Source organism: Serinus canaria, chromosome 10 (genome assembly GCF_022539315.1).
Source record: "Serinus canaria isolate serCan28SL12 chromosome 10, serCan2020, whole genome shotgun sequence".
NCBI classification, from domain to species: domain Eukaryota; kingdom Metazoa; phylum Chordata; class Aves; order Passeriformes; family Fringillidae; genus Serinus; species Serinus canaria.
In genome coordinates this window covers 12,788,275-12,806,535 of record NC_066324.1, presented here as the reverse complement: position 1 = coordinate 12,806,535, position 18,261 = coordinate 12,788,275, and the positions used below count along the sequence as shown (strand labels likewise).

General features: G+C 36.1%; 1 protein-coding gene across 1 annotated transcript in view; it reads left to right on the top strand.

Moving 5' to 3' along the window:
- Window positions 1-1,888: 1,888 nt before the first annotated feature.
- WDR72 (WD repeat domain 72) overlaps window positions 1,889-18,261 on the top strand; it is an 88,705-nt gene continuing 72,332 nt past the window's right edge. Inside the window, exons 1-13 of the mRNA XM_050978558.1 lie at window positions 1,889-2,041; window positions 2,986-3,092; window positions 4,455-4,533; window positions 7,304-7,478; window positions 7,971-8,047; window positions 9,757-9,876; window positions 10,952-11,097; window positions 11,459-11,555; window positions 12,717-12,722; window positions 13,877-14,018; window positions 14,310-14,555; window positions 15,072-15,292; window positions 16,583-16,778. Of these exons, the coding sequence (XP_050834515.1) occupies window positions 1,889-2,041; window positions 2,986-3,092; window positions 4,455-4,533; window positions 7,304-7,478; window positions 7,971-8,047; window positions 9,757-9,876; window positions 10,952-11,097; window positions 11,459-11,555; window positions 12,717-12,722; window positions 13,877-14,018; window positions 14,310-14,555; window positions 15,072-15,292; window positions 16,583-16,778 (1,765 nt within the window). The remainder of the gene's footprint in view (window positions 2,042-2,985; window positions 3,093-4,454; window positions 4,534-7,303; window positions 7,479-7,970; window positions 8,048-9,756; window positions 9,877-10,951; window positions 11,098-11,458; window positions 11,556-12,716; window positions 12,723-13,876; window positions 14,019-14,309; window positions 14,556-15,071; window positions 15,293-16,582; window positions 16,779-18,261) is intronic.

Here is an 18,261-nt window from a genome sequence, read left to right as displayed (position 1 = left end):
GGCAACTTTTATTAGCTTACCTGATAACTAAAAACATGTCATTAAAGATTGTCCAGAACAGCTTTTATTTCAGGGCATAAACTGCAAGATAAAAGGATTTCAGTGTTCACCAGCAGCTTCATATGAGTGGAGATATAAAAAAAAGTTTTAGAAAAGTCAGATTCTAATGCTGGAAGCAATAAAATATCTCAGTATTTTTATATAGCTACATGGAGCTTTTATATGAAACTAAGTGGGATTTAGCCTAATGAACTCATGACCTCAATTTTTTTCTTAGATTCTTCTTCCTCTGCCCTCAGCATTCTGTCAAGGTTATATGGCAGGACCTCAATAGTCTGCCATACCAGTCTTTTCAGCCTTTTTTTCTCAGTAGCTGAGCCCTTTATCTCATTTTCTTGTCAGGAAGCAAGACCATTCCTTTAGTTCTGTGTCACTTTAGGCTTTTGGTAGTAGTCATGAAGATAACCTCTTGTCCGTGTCCCTGCTTTCAACTGCTGTTGTGCTGGGTTACAGTTTCCTTAAGCATAACTTAAAAGGCTGCTTCTGTGCACCATTTCTGTCCTGTGGTCTTTTCTGAATTATCACAGGAACTGCTCTTCATGTCACTTCTCATCATTCCTGTGTTCCTTCCTTTGACTCACTGTTACTGGCTGTCATGCATTTTTTTCTGCCCACTTCCTGTCTCTCCTCAGAAAAGTTCAGCTTTACTGTCATGTGTTTTGACTGAGCTCTCCCAGTTGCACTACTGTATCATCTTGTTTCATTTTGAACCTTTTTCCTAAGGATGTGCAAAGGGCTCTGGTGTCTCTTCTTTGTCCAGGACAAATTGGGCCACACCTTCTCTGAAAGGTGAATTTTGCTTAGTGGCTGCAAAGCAGTTGCTCTGAAATATGACTTTAATGTTATTATTGCTGTCTGGATTAAAAGAAAAATAACATAGGTGACATACAGTACTTTTGAAAAGAAAAATTAAGATATTTGTTTATTTAAGAGAACTTCGGTAATGGTGAATCTGAAACAGTTTAAAATCTTTTCCTTCTTGTTCACTGACACCTGAGAATAACATGTTGATGTATACAAACAATTTTGACATTGTTCAATCTATCAGCTGTTGTCAGTCTGTCTGTCTATTGCCTAGCTGATGGGAGTCAAAAACTGTTCTCAGCCAGATGGACAACCCCATTAAATCAATTTTTTTCAGTAGGGACAAATCTATTAGATGATTTTTTTTGGGCAAGGGACTCATGTCTTGAGCAACAAATTGTATTCATTCTCTGTATCTCAGCTTGCAGCTCTGCTGCCACCTTACTTTTTGTTCTTGTCTCCAGATGTGCCACAGAATGGTTGGTTATATGGTTAAGTATATAGCTCTGCTATCTTGGGCCTCATTTTTCTCTTCCTCCCTGACCCACCACTGCCAGTTCTCTCCTTTTGGCCATATTATTTTTCTCTTGTCTTACCCTCCTAGAAATCAGAGTCTTTATTGACACCCTGCTCTTGTGCCACCTCTGCTCCAGCAGTTGGCTCCTGCTGTTGCCAATGAGCAGTGCTGCTGGTTGGAGGGAACACAGGAAGTTTTGTGTATTCCACCAGCCACATTTGGGGAGAACAACGTGAGCCCACCAGAGCTAAGCCAGGCTGTGTGGGGCAGCACAAGACTCTAGCTGCTGATGATTCAGGATTCTGATAGGTATTGGTCCCTGAAATTGTTAGCGTGATGTTGGCAACAGCAAGAAAATGTTTCAATGCCTTATCAGTGTCTTACAGCAATATTTTATTGCTTCCCTTTCTAAATGTTGATTACATTCCCCCTTTTTTTAGGTGATTTTTTCCTTATGTTAAATCCTACTTAGGATCATCATGACTTGTTTGTTTTCAGGTGTTGACCATGAAGGCATCAGTACCAGCTGTGGCTGTGTGGGGGAGAACAGCTCCCTCTCACAGCATCACTGCTGTGATGATCACAGATGACCAGCAGACCATAGTTACAGGGAGCCAAGAAGGACAAATATGTCTCTGGGATCTTTCATCAGACTTACAGGTTTGTGTCCTCTGTGCTACAGTTTGCCAAATAGACTGGAGTTTTATCTTTTAGTATTGGCAATAGGATTATCCATACTTGTGCTTATTTAGATGAATTTTTTAAACGTAGTCTGATATTTGTTATAGGAAACTCATGAAGCAGAAAGTGAAATGCCTATATAGGCAACCTGTCATTTGCAGACTTTGGAGAATTTCTCACAGATTAGCATGCCCAGTGGATTATAATTTGAGACTTTGTGCTCTGAGCACTGACAGCAAGTAAATATATACAATTACCATGATTTTATCTTGTGAAGGTTTTTTCTTTTTTTTTTTTTTTTTTTTGCTGGAAGCAGCAAGATGAAACTTGTATTTTTGATATAACAAAGATGCAAATTATTGCTTTATTTCATATTTATTTTCCTCAGAATGGAGCAGAGTCAAAACAGTTCCTGTTTTTTTTAAATTCTGTTTCTAGAACGATGTGGGGTCTTTTTGTATTTAGTTGCCCCATTTGGACTCAAACTCAGTCTGAAAGTTTGCACTTTTATTAGGCTACCTTTTCCAATTAAGATCTGTGCATGCAGTGATGATAATCAGGTTATTTAAACATGTGGTATGAAACACAGGCTTAAGAACTTTGGTTTATCAGTTTCTACTTCACTGTGCCACTTTGGGTGCATGCTGTAGGCCTGAGATGTCCTGCACATTGCCTGTTTTATAACATTTGATGTTCCATACATTCTTCAGAAGATGAATGCAGTGAATACAAAAACTTAGCTTTATGCAAACCTCATAAAAATTCTTCCACATCTTTCTGCATTCCAGAAACATGATGGAAGAACATAAGAATATGAAGCAGATTGCCAGTTATATAGATTGACAAGTAATATTCTCTTGGTTTTAGATATCCTTAGTTTGTATAGAAATTGCTTAAGATAAATCATTATATTATTCTCCTAGATTTCATCTAGAGAAATTCTCTTTGGCCATACTGCTTCTGTAACTTGTTTGGCAAAAGCAAGAGAGTTTGAGAAACAGCCATATGTAGTAAGTGCTACTGAAAATGGGTAGGTAACTATATATTCAATTATTCATTTCTTAAATCATGAAATGTCTGTCAAGTGTAGGTCAGATTATGCATTTGCAGAAATATTTCAATCGACTTCCATGATACTAAAAAGATAGCAGCTACTTAGGGTAGTGACTACATTGTTAATATACAATGGTCCAACTAAGAGCTTGTCCCATGGGCAACAGGAAGGTTTGGCAGATTCACATATTCACTTAATAGACAGAAAAAAAGAATTATTCAAAGGGGTTGACTAGACCCAATTCCAAGAGAAATTAATGGCTTATTGGGGGACTTCTGGTCTCATTTGTGCGTGTTTATAGGTATGTATGTATCACAGTAATGTAGCTAAAGCAGTAAAGTTCCGATATAAATAAGGAGAAAAGCGTTGCTCTGAAAGCTTTCACAAACTGTATAAGGCTTTCACTTTATTTCTGACTTTGGATCTGCCAATTTGATGCTGCTATTGCTCAGCTGAAAAATATTAAGAAATAATGCTTTGAGTTTAGCCTCAAATGGAAAAGTAGGTAGGTTAAAATGTAAATCACTAAGTAGTATTTCTTATATAATAAAATGCTGTCCCCAATGTATACTTATACAAAAAAATTTCTAACAATTTAATGTGAGAAATAATGAAATGAGTGCTTCAGTTCTGTAAGTAATGTTTGTTTTTTTAATAAAATCCACAAGTTTAACATTCAGTTGCTGAGCTATGATATCTCATACAGCCTCATTTACAACATTTAATTTTATTTTCTCTTGTAACCCAGCCCCACTGCATGTTGAATAATGTGTAGATAAGGAACGTGTGCCAAAGTCTCCTCAAACAACCTTAAGTGTAGCTGTAGTGTTGCACAGGTACTCAGGTGGTTGAGTGTATTGAGAGCAGATTTTGGGAACAGCCTCATGATGGCACTGTTTCTTCTTAGCAAACGTTGTTCCTCTCAAGAAGTGAAGTCTGATGTGGGAGAAGATGCATGACGCTTTCGAAACGTGTGGTTTAAGTTCAGTGAAATGAATCATTTTCAGGAGGATGTAGTTCCAGTGACAGATAGTTACAGTGACATGTTGACGAGCTGTAATGGCAGTATACCTACAATTTGTTGCAGACCAGAGTTGGTCTTAAAGTCAGGTTGGTTGCAAGGCAGCAGGGTATAATTACCAAAACAAAAAGAAACAGATACTGTATGTCATCCCCTGCTAATGACTACATTTTCTTACCCAGCAATCTGTAACAAAAAGCTTTATAAATGACGGAACTACACTTAAATACAGCACTAAAGAAAAACTTGGTGGCACAGAATTATTCCAGCCAATTGAGTGGAAATGACAGAGAATAATATGAAGTTATCTTTGGCAGGGAGATGTGTGTTTGGAATGTCACTAGTGGACAGTGCATTGAGAACGCAAAGCTTCCTTATAGGCATACAGCAATCCATGTAAGTATAGCAGCTTTTTCTGGGGTCTCTGTTCATTACAAGAGTTTTGCTTTATTAACATATTTTTTAGAAACAGTTTTAAATGTATAGCTTATAACATAGGAAAAAAGACCCTGTCACAAAATAAGTAGTTTTTATATTATTCTGTTTTTTTTTCCTTCTAAGAAAAGAATTGAGACTTCTACGTTCTTCTCATTCCTTAATCAAATCAGACTCATTACTTTTAAGCTGCAAATATTTGAAATGCAGTATTGATTAACTTACTGTTTGTGCATCAGGTAGCCAAGTGAAATGGTCTTAATCTTTGCTCTTCTCTTGATAAAATTGCATGGAAGCTTCCAGTTTGATGTTGGCTTTTTCATGACATTTTAAAAGTACAAGTAATCTGGCCAAACATTGTGTAACAATCTGCTGAAAGACTAATTTTTAAACATCTGAATGGTTTTGGTGCTGACTTCCTGACCTCCAGAAGAGTTCACCCTTTTTACAAAAATACACTTTCATTCATTGCAGAGCTTTAGGACAAATCCCTTCTTTTCAGAGACTTTCAATATTGCTTCAGATAATTTGGTGTTTCCGGTCGAAACTGTATCCAGGTAAAATAAGTATCTAGATATTGGAGTGTGGGAGAGTTTGAAATACACATGTGAGTGAGACTGAGGGGCCCAACATCTATGGTTTTGTTTCTGCGACATGGCTTATTTCTGGATATGTAAGTAGAGGAGAAGCTCAGGGTTCCTGTGTTAGTTAAAATGCTGGTTTTCTTCAGTGAGGAAGTCTAAGGTGGAACTAAGGCTCCAAATGATGGGTATCCGAGCCTTCATGTAACTCCAAAGCACAGCCAATTTGGAATCCAAAATTTTTAACCCTTCCAGAAGAAAATGTTTTTCCTGACACTGCTTTGGTTGATATGATGAGTTCAAATACAGTTGTTCATTGTAAAGGGAAGAGGAAAAGGAGGAGAAAAAATCTTGTATATGTTGCCAACAAAAATTATGGAAGATTAACTTCTTAATTAATTTTTTTTCATATATATGTGTATAAAAACTGTATAAATTAAGAATTATTCTGCACTTTTATTTGTGCAAGTACTTAAAGTGTTTATATTCCTTGAATAGGTGTATGTACGCAAATAAAACAATACTTATATTGCTCCTCAAATCGTAATTTGACCTGCTATGTTCTAGTGCTTAATTAGATTTTAATAGATGAAGTTACAGATAAGTTCTGCAGGGAAGGAGGCCAATCTGGCCTATCTGATTAAGTGACAATCTGTACATTTTTTTGTGGAGATCAGAGAGAATATTCATTCTTACCCTTCAAATAGGTGTAGCAAGTACTTGTAGAAAATTGGTAGTTCCTCTGTATTAGAAATATGCTAAACCTAATTATGGCTAATAATTCTATCTGGTTAATAACTTAGGCAAGATAGTTAAAGGAAAATAGGAACATTTAACAGGAAATCTTTCATAGGGAAAAGTAGGTGTTGTGGGGAGGGGAAACTATTCTTAAAATGCAGCCTTCAGATAACTATAATAAATTGTGATTTTCTGTGTGTTTTGTTGTAGATTAACTACAGCACAAGTAACCATTCCTTGTTGTTCCTTGGGGAATGGTTACTTGTGCTGTAGTTAATGTTTGGTTTTAATTGAACTACTAACCTATCTGCTCTAGTAGGTTCCTTTTGTTCAGCGTAGATGGTTTAGGTATGAATGGCAGATGTCAAGTAGTGCAAACTGAATATTTGCCATTTGAAATGAAATTCAACACCAGGGTCAAAACTTAAACATTTGTGGCTCTTAACCAGTGTGGAATTTTCTCAGAGGAATTACTGACTATAAAATCCTCTTTTTCAAGCCTAATTTAATGGTAACAGTAACTGTAAATTCTAACCATTTCTGCTTATGTTTATTCATAATATCTGTAGTAATATTTATCCTATTTCCAGTTATTTTTACTACTCGCTTCAGTTAGTTTACTAAAAAAACCCAAGAATTATTATATAACCAAAACTGTACAGAAAATTTGTAAATCAGGTGCAGTTTTTGGGTTTTCCGACCTAGATGATTGTGCCCTTTAAGGTTAATAAATGTAAATCTGCTTTGAGGTGGCTGCTTATGCATTTATAAAAATTGTTTAAAATTACAGCTTAAAACAAACATGCAGTGCAGATGTTCTTGCACATATAAAACACCTAGCAAAAAAAAATCCTCATAGTCACTCTGCCCTCTCTGTTTCTTTGCTTTGTCTGTTGGTTTTTTCCCTTTGTGATTGCTGAGAATAGTGTTCAGAAGATTCTGAGCACTAGGGTGTTTAATGTCAGAATGAAGAATATCCTATGGAGTAGAAATTCTTCCTGGAAAGTAATCAGTAATTAATGATGAAAAATTTAATTATGAATATTCTGCATCTGATTCTTCCTTTTCATACAACTGTTGATGACAGGAGGTTTATGAAATGTTTGGAGAGGGGCCTCTTAGAGAAACAAGTCTCAAACTCTTTAGCAGATTTTAGGGAAATTTAACATCTGACTTTGTTCCCAAAATTACAAAAATCCTAACATTTAGGAAGGACAGATGCTGCTTTCAGTCTGAAGCACCTTTTACCAAGCTGTGTGCCTTGCTAGTGTCATTAGTAATAATGGGTATGGTTTCACATGTGCCTTAGATTTTTTTAGTGATACTAAAGTATTGATTTTGACATGTACAGTGTGAAAATCTTCATGCCATTTGTGTATCTGTGTGCTGACTGTCTGCTTTCCCTTGGACAGTATTACCATTGCTCATTCCGAATGACAGGTGAAGGCTGGCTTCTTTGTTGTGGAGAATATCAAGATGTTCTTATTATTGATGCTAAAACTTTGGGTGTTCTTCACACTTTATCATCATCTCAGTCTTCTGATTGGATTAATTGTATGTGTATTGTACACTCTGCAAGAATTCAAGGTATATGTTTTACATGTATTTATGTAGGTTAATGAAATTGTGATAAAATATTTATGCATAGATGCTACGTTCTTGCTTGATTTAATATCAAATCGTTTCACATAGCTGTTATATAGAAGATGTTAAGGTTTCATTGATAGCACAAGAGGTCTTTTGAAGGTTCCTAATATTGGTCCTGTTGTATTTAATATGTTTTTAGAGGAAAAACACTTTCTTACTAGCTGTAAGCAGCTCAGTTCTTGGATTTAGGTGTAAATAAGTTTTGTAATATCAGAGACATTAAAGGCACAATACCACAGTTCTGTGCCTTCTGTTAATACATTATTCACTGCTTGCTTACACCTTTTGTATTTCTGTCTATAATTTACTTCTTTGTGTGTAAAACTATTTCCTCTAAGCAGTGTTCTGCAGAATCCTTGTTTTAGTGCTGAACAGATGGGGGCTTTTTGAACTTTGCTTTAAGTTGACTATCTCACTATTAACTTTTCACAGAAGACTCTTTAGTTGCAGTGTCTGTAGCTGGACTTCTCAAAGTATGGGACTTGTCTTCATCTCTGAATAGCATTCAGGTCAGTGGTAATATGAGTGTTCTCAAGTAAAGGCTATATTGAAGCAGAATATGAATAAATTTCTATCTTCTGGACGTGTATTAAATGGATTTTATTATCTTGTTGGAAAATTCTGAAAACACATCTTCATAGCATTATTTAAAATTGGCCCATTGGACAGCTCTTGCCTTGACAACTGCACTACCTTTTGGCCAGGCTTCTTGTCTTTTCATATTCCAGGACGCTTAAGCTGCAATGCTTGCCTGCTATCCTGATAGTGTCTTTGAACCCCTTCACTCTGTCCTTTAAACTCAAAGCTCTTCAATATTGCCCTCTGTACTCCCTCTTCACCCTTGTTACTCTCTTCAAAATGGTCCTTAGATTTTGTTTTCCTCGGTCTGCTTTTCACAATGCTGTCTTCACTTGGAAAAGACTCTTGCTGTGTCAAGTGCCCTATTTTTCTACCTTCAAACTCACTCTTTTTTGGGTTAATATTCTCAGCAGCTGTCACCTTCCATGAGCAAGTGCTAGAATTGGGATGCAGTTTTTGTGTTCTAGTTGTACTCTAACAGCTAGATTCACAAAGGGGCTTCAACAGTGAGACAGAAATGGCAAAATATCAACAGACTTCTCGGAATGTTGGTAACTCACCCACTGCCTGGACCAACTGCAGGGTGTGGGCAGCACTACATGTTTATGGGTCCAATCTGGCCCCTGAGGAGAGTCTGTCAAGTTTGATACCGTGCTGGTGTTTTTGATTTATCTGTGGTGTTTTGGGGTGCATCTTTTCAACATTCCTAGAGCAAACCCTACTGCTGCGTTGTAAAAAGTCTGAGGATTCTAACAACTGATTACAGATGTCAGAGGAACATATGGTGTGGTGCAGTCTTTTTACTGCCTGGGGGCACCTTTTGTGGAGAGACTGCTGCAGAGTTCGTAACAATCCTGCTAAATTCTAAAGAGCAGTGTTTTAATAAATATGGTTGGATTTACTTGGAATTAACTGAAGCTGCAAGATGTCATAAGAAAATGGCTTTCAGTTTTATAGCCGTGATTCCAAGCATACATAGCCCTTCTCTGAGAGGTTTTGAGGCTGTTGGTATCTTAAAAAACAGAAACCATCCATTTTAAGTGATTTAATCAATAATTAATAGATATAATTCCAATAGAATAATTTTGAGTGTGATGACTTTAATATGTCTGATATTCCCAGAAAAAGTGTGAAAATACACACATTGTTTTTAGCAGTACATTTAGCAATACAAAGCAAAGAAAAATCTTTAAAGGTATTGAGAGCAAACAAGACAATGGCAACATCAGCATCTCAGACTGTCCTGGTTGCAACAAGAATGAGTGGGAAAGTAAAATATTCATTAGCTTTTCTGAATCTGATCCTCTGTTTTGTAGGTGTTGTAGCTATTTTTTGACTGAGGAATACCTGGCAGATACTTATTACAGCAGTTTCTATTTATGGCCTGCCTTTGGTCCTTATCCACATTCATTATTATTTCTTTGAGTGAGATCATAGTCTGAGCCACACAGAATGTTTACATTCTTCTGTTTACATGTTAGTTGTTAACCTGTTGTCTTCCTATTGTTAAGAATTATCCGTTGGTTTGAATTTTGAAAGCCTCTTAACAGATAATTATTTTCAGTGGGTTGTTTCTATACTAAAAGTTCAGCTATCTGAAACAAATTTTATAGCTTTTTTTCCCCTTTGTGCTGTAAAGGAGAAACAAAGTGTGTGCGAGAAGGAATCAAAATCTCTGGACTGCATAAACTGTCAAGCAGTAAGATTTTGTACTTACACAGAAAGGCTCCTTCTTGTTGTGTCCTCCATGTGCTGGCAGGTACATTATTGAGAATTGCACTTTCTTTTTACTGTTCTTAATTTTGAAAAGCTAATATGATTTTTACATGCAGACTCCTTTGGTTAATGAAAGCATTCACAAAATGTCAGATATAATGCCATAATTGTCTGCAACACTTCTTGGCTTATCTTAACTGTGTGAAAGAGATGGAGCTTTTATTTTTTATGAATGTATTTCTGCTATAAAAGTTTAACTCCAAATTGGCTGGATAGAAGGGGGATTTAAGTATTAGAGAGTTTTAGAGCACTGAGTGCATTATAGTCCCCTCCACAGTGCGTTTAAAAGGGAGACAAAGAATAAAAATCCCTGTTTGTATGACAGAAGTACTCACAGTTGGCAAGTCTTCAGTAGTCTGGGACCTTTGTTTGTTGATGGAAACAGCAAAACTAAAGACCCCAGGCTTTATTGCTTTTTCTTGAAGCTATTATAAAGTAACTAAAATTAAAAAAAAAAAAGACAGTTTTAGAGAAAACATAATGTATTTAAACTGAAACTTGCTGAAAAAAGTCTGTATTTTCTTTTACAGTGCTATAAAATTTTATTTGCATTAATCACTCAGGTTAATTTTAACATGTATAACTGATTACAACAGCCTTGTGGGGACAGAAATGGGTCAAAAAATTTCACATATGCCTGGGTCAACTTCAAATAATGTAGTTGTAGACTATCCTTGAGATGTCTTTTGGGCTACTTAAATTCTATACCAAAACATATATAGAGAAATTTCATGTGTAGAATGGATTTTCCACTCTTAATGGAAAAACGTCTGTAACACACATTGTTTTCTATTAATTTCTATAATGAGACTGTAAGACCCTACGGCTACTTCTTCGTTGGTTTTTTTTTTTAACTGTCAGTTTCTTTAACTTTGAACTGTATGGTTTGACTCTGACTTTGCAGTGGTTTATCAAAACATGTTAGACTTTAAAAATAGTTGCTCAGCTATGAAGAGTTGAACTCATGTTATACTTCCTGATTCTCTGTCCAAACCCAGTTTAGGTTAAAATGAATTTGCCAATACTATTTGTTTGTTTTGTTGTTTTTCTGAACTTAGGTCTATGATTACTGTGATTTCTCCTTGCTTTGTACTGAGTTCTGTAAGAGTGGTCAGTGCTTTGCTGGTGGGGAAGTGCTGGCAGCTTACAGACTTATCATCTGGACAGAAGATGGCCACAGTTACATCTACCAGCTGCTAAACAGGTGGGCTCAGATGGGAAATTCGCACAAAAAGTTCAGGTACTAGATGAACTTTGGGAGGGTTACTATGGAAAATCTCTGCATGTTGCAAATGATCAAAAACCAGAACAAAACCACTTTGGCACTCAAAGATTTACCCTGAGTTTGACAGCCCTCAGTCTTTGTTTGACACAGCAGGGGACATAGGAATAAGATTAGCCATGTAGAACTTGGGCAGCTGGTGCTGTGATTTCAAAAAGTCTCCTGTAATTACTTATTTGGTTACCTTTAATTGAACTTGTGAATCTTGGGTGTTACTGTTCTGCTTTCTAAAAACTGACTTTCTAAAGCTTGTATATTTAAAATTTCTTGTTTAATTATACAGTGGTCTTTCTAAAAGCATGTACCCTGCTGATGGGAAGGTGCTGAAGGAAACAGTTTATCCTCATTTACTCAGCTTTACTGGTATGCAGGAAAATAAGGTAAATTTATAAGGGTTTAAAAGTTTATTTACTGTCTGTTTGCTATAACCTGAATAATCCCAAAAGAACTTATGATTTAATTGTTCAATAAAAACAAGAATATTTATTCCTTCATTTTAAAATTGTTACTTACAAACTTGAAGAGGCTTATAATGTATTTTGTCTGATTTTTGGCTATATTTAGGTTTTTTACACAGTGGGAAAATGCCTTTATCTTCAGCTCTAGATAGACTGGTTCTTGTTTTTCTCTAATTTTTGCAAAAAGCAAAAATATTTTTCTAACAAAGATGTGGTCTAAAAATATTTATAGAAACTTCTACTTTCAAATCTATAAAAATTAATAAAATAATAAAAACTTACTACAAATACAACCATGCCATAAAACCAAAATCAAAAAAGGTAACCCATGAGCAAAATATGAGCAAGTTTCTTAGTTCCTGTTTTATTACGGAATGTATGTGTGTTTCAATGTCACTATATAAATAGGTTGTGTATCCACCTGAAATTGAAGGGGTCTGAATCTGTGGCGTTTTATCCAGAATACTGCTGGCTTGAGCCTTCAGAGGCATAATCACACGCAGAACTTTCTTGCACTGTGAGCAGACTGATGTACCCAGAGTGCATAAAATGAGACACACACGACTCTCTTCAGATCCATGGTCTTGGATTGAAGAAGCCTCTAAAAAAAAGAGGAAGCTGAAAAAGTAGTTCTCTCTACACTTTTGTTTGAGAATTTCTGTTTAGTAGAGCATGTCACATCAATTTCAAATTTGAAGTTAGTGTGTAGACAGGTATCTCACACAGCTGTGCTGGAAACCTACATCTTCACTCACTTTTTATGTTGTGTTTTGTGTGATCACAAATAAAGAAACCCTGATGATTTGAAGAGAAGAAAATTCATTATAATTAGGAATCTGGGGAATGGGAGGCAGCAAAGATATGTGGGAAGCCTTCTTACTTGGGCAAAAAATGAACCAGAGCAAATAGAACAGATGTGTAGCTTTGGTTGTGGGTTTTTTTTTTTTTTATTTGCTAATGCTGTTAATGAAATTGAAATTGTTAGAAGATGTGGATTTAATTCCTGCCTGAAATTATTTTAGTTTGAGTGTTTGTGTGATGGCTCAAGCAGATTGTTAGGCAGTTTCTGAAAATATGCAACAGAAACAGGTTTTTATTTGTAGCTGACTAGAAACATTGCTAAATATAAACCTGTGTGAGGTTTTCTAGTGTTTTCTGTTGACAAACATAGGCTTTTAGAAAGCATGCTTGTTGCATAATCCTGTGAAACCTGACAGATTTAATTTTCAGTTGCAGGGAAATAGCATAAGCCATTCAGCTTTTCCCCAAATGCTGTGATGTAAAAATCAGACAGGATAACTCCTGAAGAATGCCAAAAGGTCAGGGAAAAGAAATAGCCAAAACACATGGCTTAGCAAATAATAGGGTTATGGTGGTGGTACAAAGTTCACATGTGATTCCCCCCAAATATATGCTTTTTAAAAAATAATGACCTGCTCTTTTTTAATATTTCTGCTTTAATACTTGTCTTACTGCCTGAATAGTTTTTATAGCAGATTTGTGAGACAACCAAATCACCTATGAGATCTGTTTTGAACTCTATTATGAGACTATAAACTGAACTATTTTACAGGGCAGGTAATTATTTTGGAACTGATTATCAAAAATCTCTAAAAAAGTAAATCTGTAAAACTGTAAATACGTTTATCAACAGATGAGATAATTGTAGAGAGTGATAAGCTTTCTGCTGAGCCTTTTTTCTAGAGTAAACAACCCCAGCTGCTCCCCAGCAGGATTGTGCTCCACACCCTTCAGCAGGTTCATTGCTCTTTGGAAATGCTGCACCACCTGATGACTGAATGATGATGTTAGAGGCTATTACCTGTGTAAAAACATGAATCTTACCTTTCCTTATTTTTATTCATGCAAGCTGTGATAACTGAAGCCTTACTGTGTTTGTTTTGATGCAAAGTATTACTGATATTTCACTGCGTTGTTTTTTCAGCCTGTCCTTGGTCCTTATGCTGGTGAAACTATAAACCTGGGGAGACCTCCCAGTCTACTTTTCCATTTAGGATATGGGTTTAGCAAAGGATACTTGCAAAGCAGGGTGATCCTTGAGAGGTTTGTATCAGGCAGAGTAGACTTGGTCTGAGCAGGATTTAGTGGCAGATAAGCAATCAGCTGTGGTTTGTTCTGTATTTTTACAGCTTTTGATGAAAGAAACCCCCTTCACATTTACAATTATTACATTATTTTATCTGTTTTCTTTCCAAATATTGAGTTACTGTTGTTTTTGACAGAGTCTTCCTTCTGTTATGGGCTTCATGAATGAGAGAAAGGAGCCTTTCTACAAGGTTCTTTTTTCTGGTGAAGCTTCAGGACGGATCACTTTGTGGCATGTTCCTGATGTTCCTGTGTCAATGTTTGATGGTTCACCAAAAGGTTTGGCACTTCTGGTACCTTACTACCATCTTTTTCAATATGTCTTGGAGTCAATTTTCATGAAAATCAAAATTCTCTTAAACTTTTTACACTAGAAAGTGATGTTCATTTATTCATTGTGTGGTATTTGCTTGTATTTTGGAGGAATAGCAACTTCGGACTTTCCCTAGAATACAGAAAGGATGAGTTAAGGGAAGTGATCAAGAGATGAAAAGGTGTATTTTATTTCATTTGACTTTTTATATTTTGTTTTGCATAAACAAAAAAATCCTCTCTTTCCCCACCCTCTAGAGATCCCAATTACAACCATGTGGACTCTTCAGGATAATTTTGAAAAACACCATTCCATGTCAGAGGGCATTATTGATCAACTTTGTGGGTCTGAAGATGGATTTGGAAGTGCAGTTGTCAGTTCCTCTGTGTACATACCTGGTCTTGATAAGCTTGTATGTGGATGTGAAAATGGGAAAATTTTTGTAACATTAGGTTTAGAAACTGCAAGAGCAAGACTTTTAGAAAACCTATCTTTTCTTAAAGGTAAGTTTTAACAATTTGTTCAGATTCATTTCAAACACAGAAGACTTCATAATTCTGGCATAATTTCCAGTGATTCTTGTAAAAATTCTCTGGAAAGTAGGGCTGACAGTCAGGAATGGAATGAGGAAAATGGAAGATTATGATGATCTTTCTCCTTCTGTAGCTGATCTTTTGGATCACAGTTTAGTACTACAAAAGTGCTTTCCAGTAGTAGGGATCTGGGAATGGCTGTGGGATTGGATAGCCCCTAGAAGTTAGACATGTGGCATGTTGCTGTTTTGGCAGTTTTCTAATTAATTTGCTCTCTAAAATATCATTCCACTGAAGGGAACATAAAGGGTACATATCAGTAGTGAAGCTCAGAATCCAGACCTTTGTTCTCCCTTTTAGGAACAGGTCCAAAATTCTTTGACACCATGTAAAGGCTGGTTATATTTATCCTGACTTTCAGGAAATGTGCTGTAAAATATGGGACTCTTGTTCTTAAAGAGCAAACATCATGTCATCTTGTTTCAGATAATCTACCTTATAAGGTTCTGAATGGTCACAGTGGCAGAGTCACTTGCTTACTTTATCCACATGACAAATCAGTAAGATTTGATCCCAGCTGGCTGTTATCAGGGGGCCAGGATTCTGTTGTGATCTGCTGGGATATATTTACTGGAGGCATCCTACAGCAGTTTAATCTGCAGTCTGGTGCAGTGACAGAGCTCTTGCGATCCCCAGAACACTACAGAGTAAGTAAAAGCATAAAAAATGATGTCTCAAAAAACCCTCTGTATACCCATCTCTGTGTGTATATATTTATATACTAGAGAAAATAAAACACTACCTGGCAGTACTTTAGCCCACACTACTTTATGCTTAATTTACCTTCACTTAATTGTTGTCTTTGAAAGTTGCTTTTAATTACAAGGAGTTGAGTTTTTGAGTTTGTAACATATTAAATTTAATCTCTTAACATTCTATTCACCATTTTTATTATGATGATTATTGGCTTATATGTCAATCTGATTAACTCCTCCTGAAATTTAAAAAACTTAGTGAGGCTAGGAGCTTGAACATAGTATTTTAATCTCTGTTGGTCCAAAATGCACTTCATTTTGGTTCCTGTCATATCTTTCTGGTCCTTTGTGTGTATGTTTTTGCATTTTATGATATTTAGAATAATTTAAAGTTGTGTTCTAATTAATTAAATTTTGAAGTTAAATTTGGTGACAATTTACTGTACTGAATGTTCTATGTAACTTCTGGACTATGTATTCTGTGGGGCTGGGATTTGCATTTTTCCTCTTACAGAGCCTGCAAAGAAAGATTTGGTAATTATGAATGACTCACAGTTCACTTATATGCCAAAATAAAGTAGTCAAAAAATGGTTTGCAATAACAAAGTTTTTAATATTTGTAAGGCTCCTTTTCATCTTTATTCTGAAAGCTGAGTAGGATTTAATGCCTGCCTGGCTTGTGGTTGTCGTATTTAAAGAGCTGAATTGTTCTGTGGGGGAATTCCTCTGTGTAACCAAAAATTACTTGCAGGAAGGGAAGGTTTTACAGTATCAGATGCATACAATATGAAAAGAATTTGTAGCTTCATTTTTTTTTTTTTTTTGTTAGAGATACATTACTCTTGGCTTTTTAGACCTGACATAATTTTATATCATATGAACACAGGTTTGGTTTAAGGTAATTTTTTTGCTACTTTCTCTTCTAGGACAACTGCTACTGTATAGTTGGTTATATAATTACTGCTTTGATATGCTAAATATTGTGAATAAATGGAATGTAAATTATTATAGTTAAAATACTGGAAAAACAAAGATGAAGGTATGTTTTCCTGTCAGAAAATGAGTTGTATAGCCAGCCTTCTGAAAACAAGTTCAAGATGTTGGCTGACATGAAACATAATTTTCCAAAATGAGTGTATTCTGGGAAGGAAATCACTGGAATATTCTTCCAAGGCCTGTTAAAATTATGTGGTTATGAATTACAGTGGTACAGTGTTGAAACTGGAGTTTTCTGTTTTGCAGTTAAAAGACCAGAGTATAGTGTGTTGTGTGTGCAGTGACCACTCAGTAGCAATTCTACACCTCCAGAAGAGACAATGTCTCTTACATGCTAGAAAGCATCTGTTTCCTGTGAAGAAGATAAAATTTGACCCTCTTGAGAATGTGCTGATTGTTGGATGTGAAGACAATTCAGTTTATATTTGGGAAATTGAAACAGGTAATAACACAAAGGGGTCATCCTATTTTTTTTTGATGTTTTGGTCACTTTCCTGAAGGATGTCTGTCACATGGTGTTATTTATAGAAGGCCAAAACATTAGTAGAAATGCTAACACATTGATTATATGAATGGAGGAATTTCAATGTTTATATAGGCAAGAAAAAAAAATTTTCTTACAGTTCAAGGTATGCCACTAGTAAAATAGAATGGCTTAAGTCCCATCCTGATAATCAGAAGTTTAGCTGACATGGCAGTGAATTGAGTAGAATACTCCTGGGAGCTCTAAATAAAAATCAAACTTATTAGAAAGACTGATGTTTTCAGTCTAAACTGTCCCAAGTTGGAGCACAAAGTTATGCTTTCTTCCAAAAATTCATGATCTGACATCTTTTGATTTAATTGATAATCAGTTAATAGTGGAATATAATTGCAAAGCTCATGACTGTGTAGACAGGAAAACTAAAGGTAAGTGTTTTCAGGTTAAACTGTAGATTCCCAGGTGGTTTGAGAATGCAATGCTGATTCCTGTGGTAATAAATGTACTTACTTGAGCTTGGACAGACAGGACTACTAGGGCTTATAATGGCACTAGACACTACGAGTGTCCAGGCAATTCAGAGCTGTGTGTCCTGAGAGGAGGAAGGTGCATTGAGTCCAGAGCCACTGAAATGCAGAGCATGTTAAAACTGTATCAAAACCCAGTCTTATTAACTGAGCCCTGAGATCACGGTTTATTTTACAGGTTATTACAACACACTATCTACACTGTTTGCTTTAGACTAAACAGGAACAATCAGAGTATATTTGAACTGTCCCTCCTTATAAAACCATTGCCTGTTTCAAGATTAAAGAGGAAATAAAACTGATACCACTGCTCATGCATATTACATATTCAGACAGGGTACAGATGGCTAAAAGTGTGTCTTGGTGAGTATCACGGAAGAATGAGTGCCACAGTCACCACCTCATACAGGAAGAGATGCTTTTATTTGCTCTACAGTAGCAATTAACAAATCCTTTTTGTTGTTGCTCCTGTTATGCATTGCTGACTAAAAGGTGCCATCTAGGGTCAATACCTGAGAAAGCCTAGTAGGATATACTGTAGCTGCTTTAATGTTGAGTTACATCTGTATTGCAGCAGAACACAAGAGGTCATGGCGTTGATCCTTGAAATTGGCCTGACCTAGATCAAGAGCTATGTAGATACTTCAGTGGCACTCAGGCAGAGAAAGCATTGTTCAGATGTGTGATGGAGATGCCACAGCATCACTGGGGCACCTCTGCAGGAGCACAGCACCTTTCATTAGGATTTCATCTGTTGGCAAATAAATGGGCAACCACACAAAGTCCCACATGCCTACACGCTTTCCTCTGAACATGTTCCCTAACTCAGTTAAATAGGATAAAATCTGAGTGGTAGCCTTGTGCTTGAATTCTGTTATGGGAAGGGACATAAGATAGCTTTTATTGCTTCTGCAGTC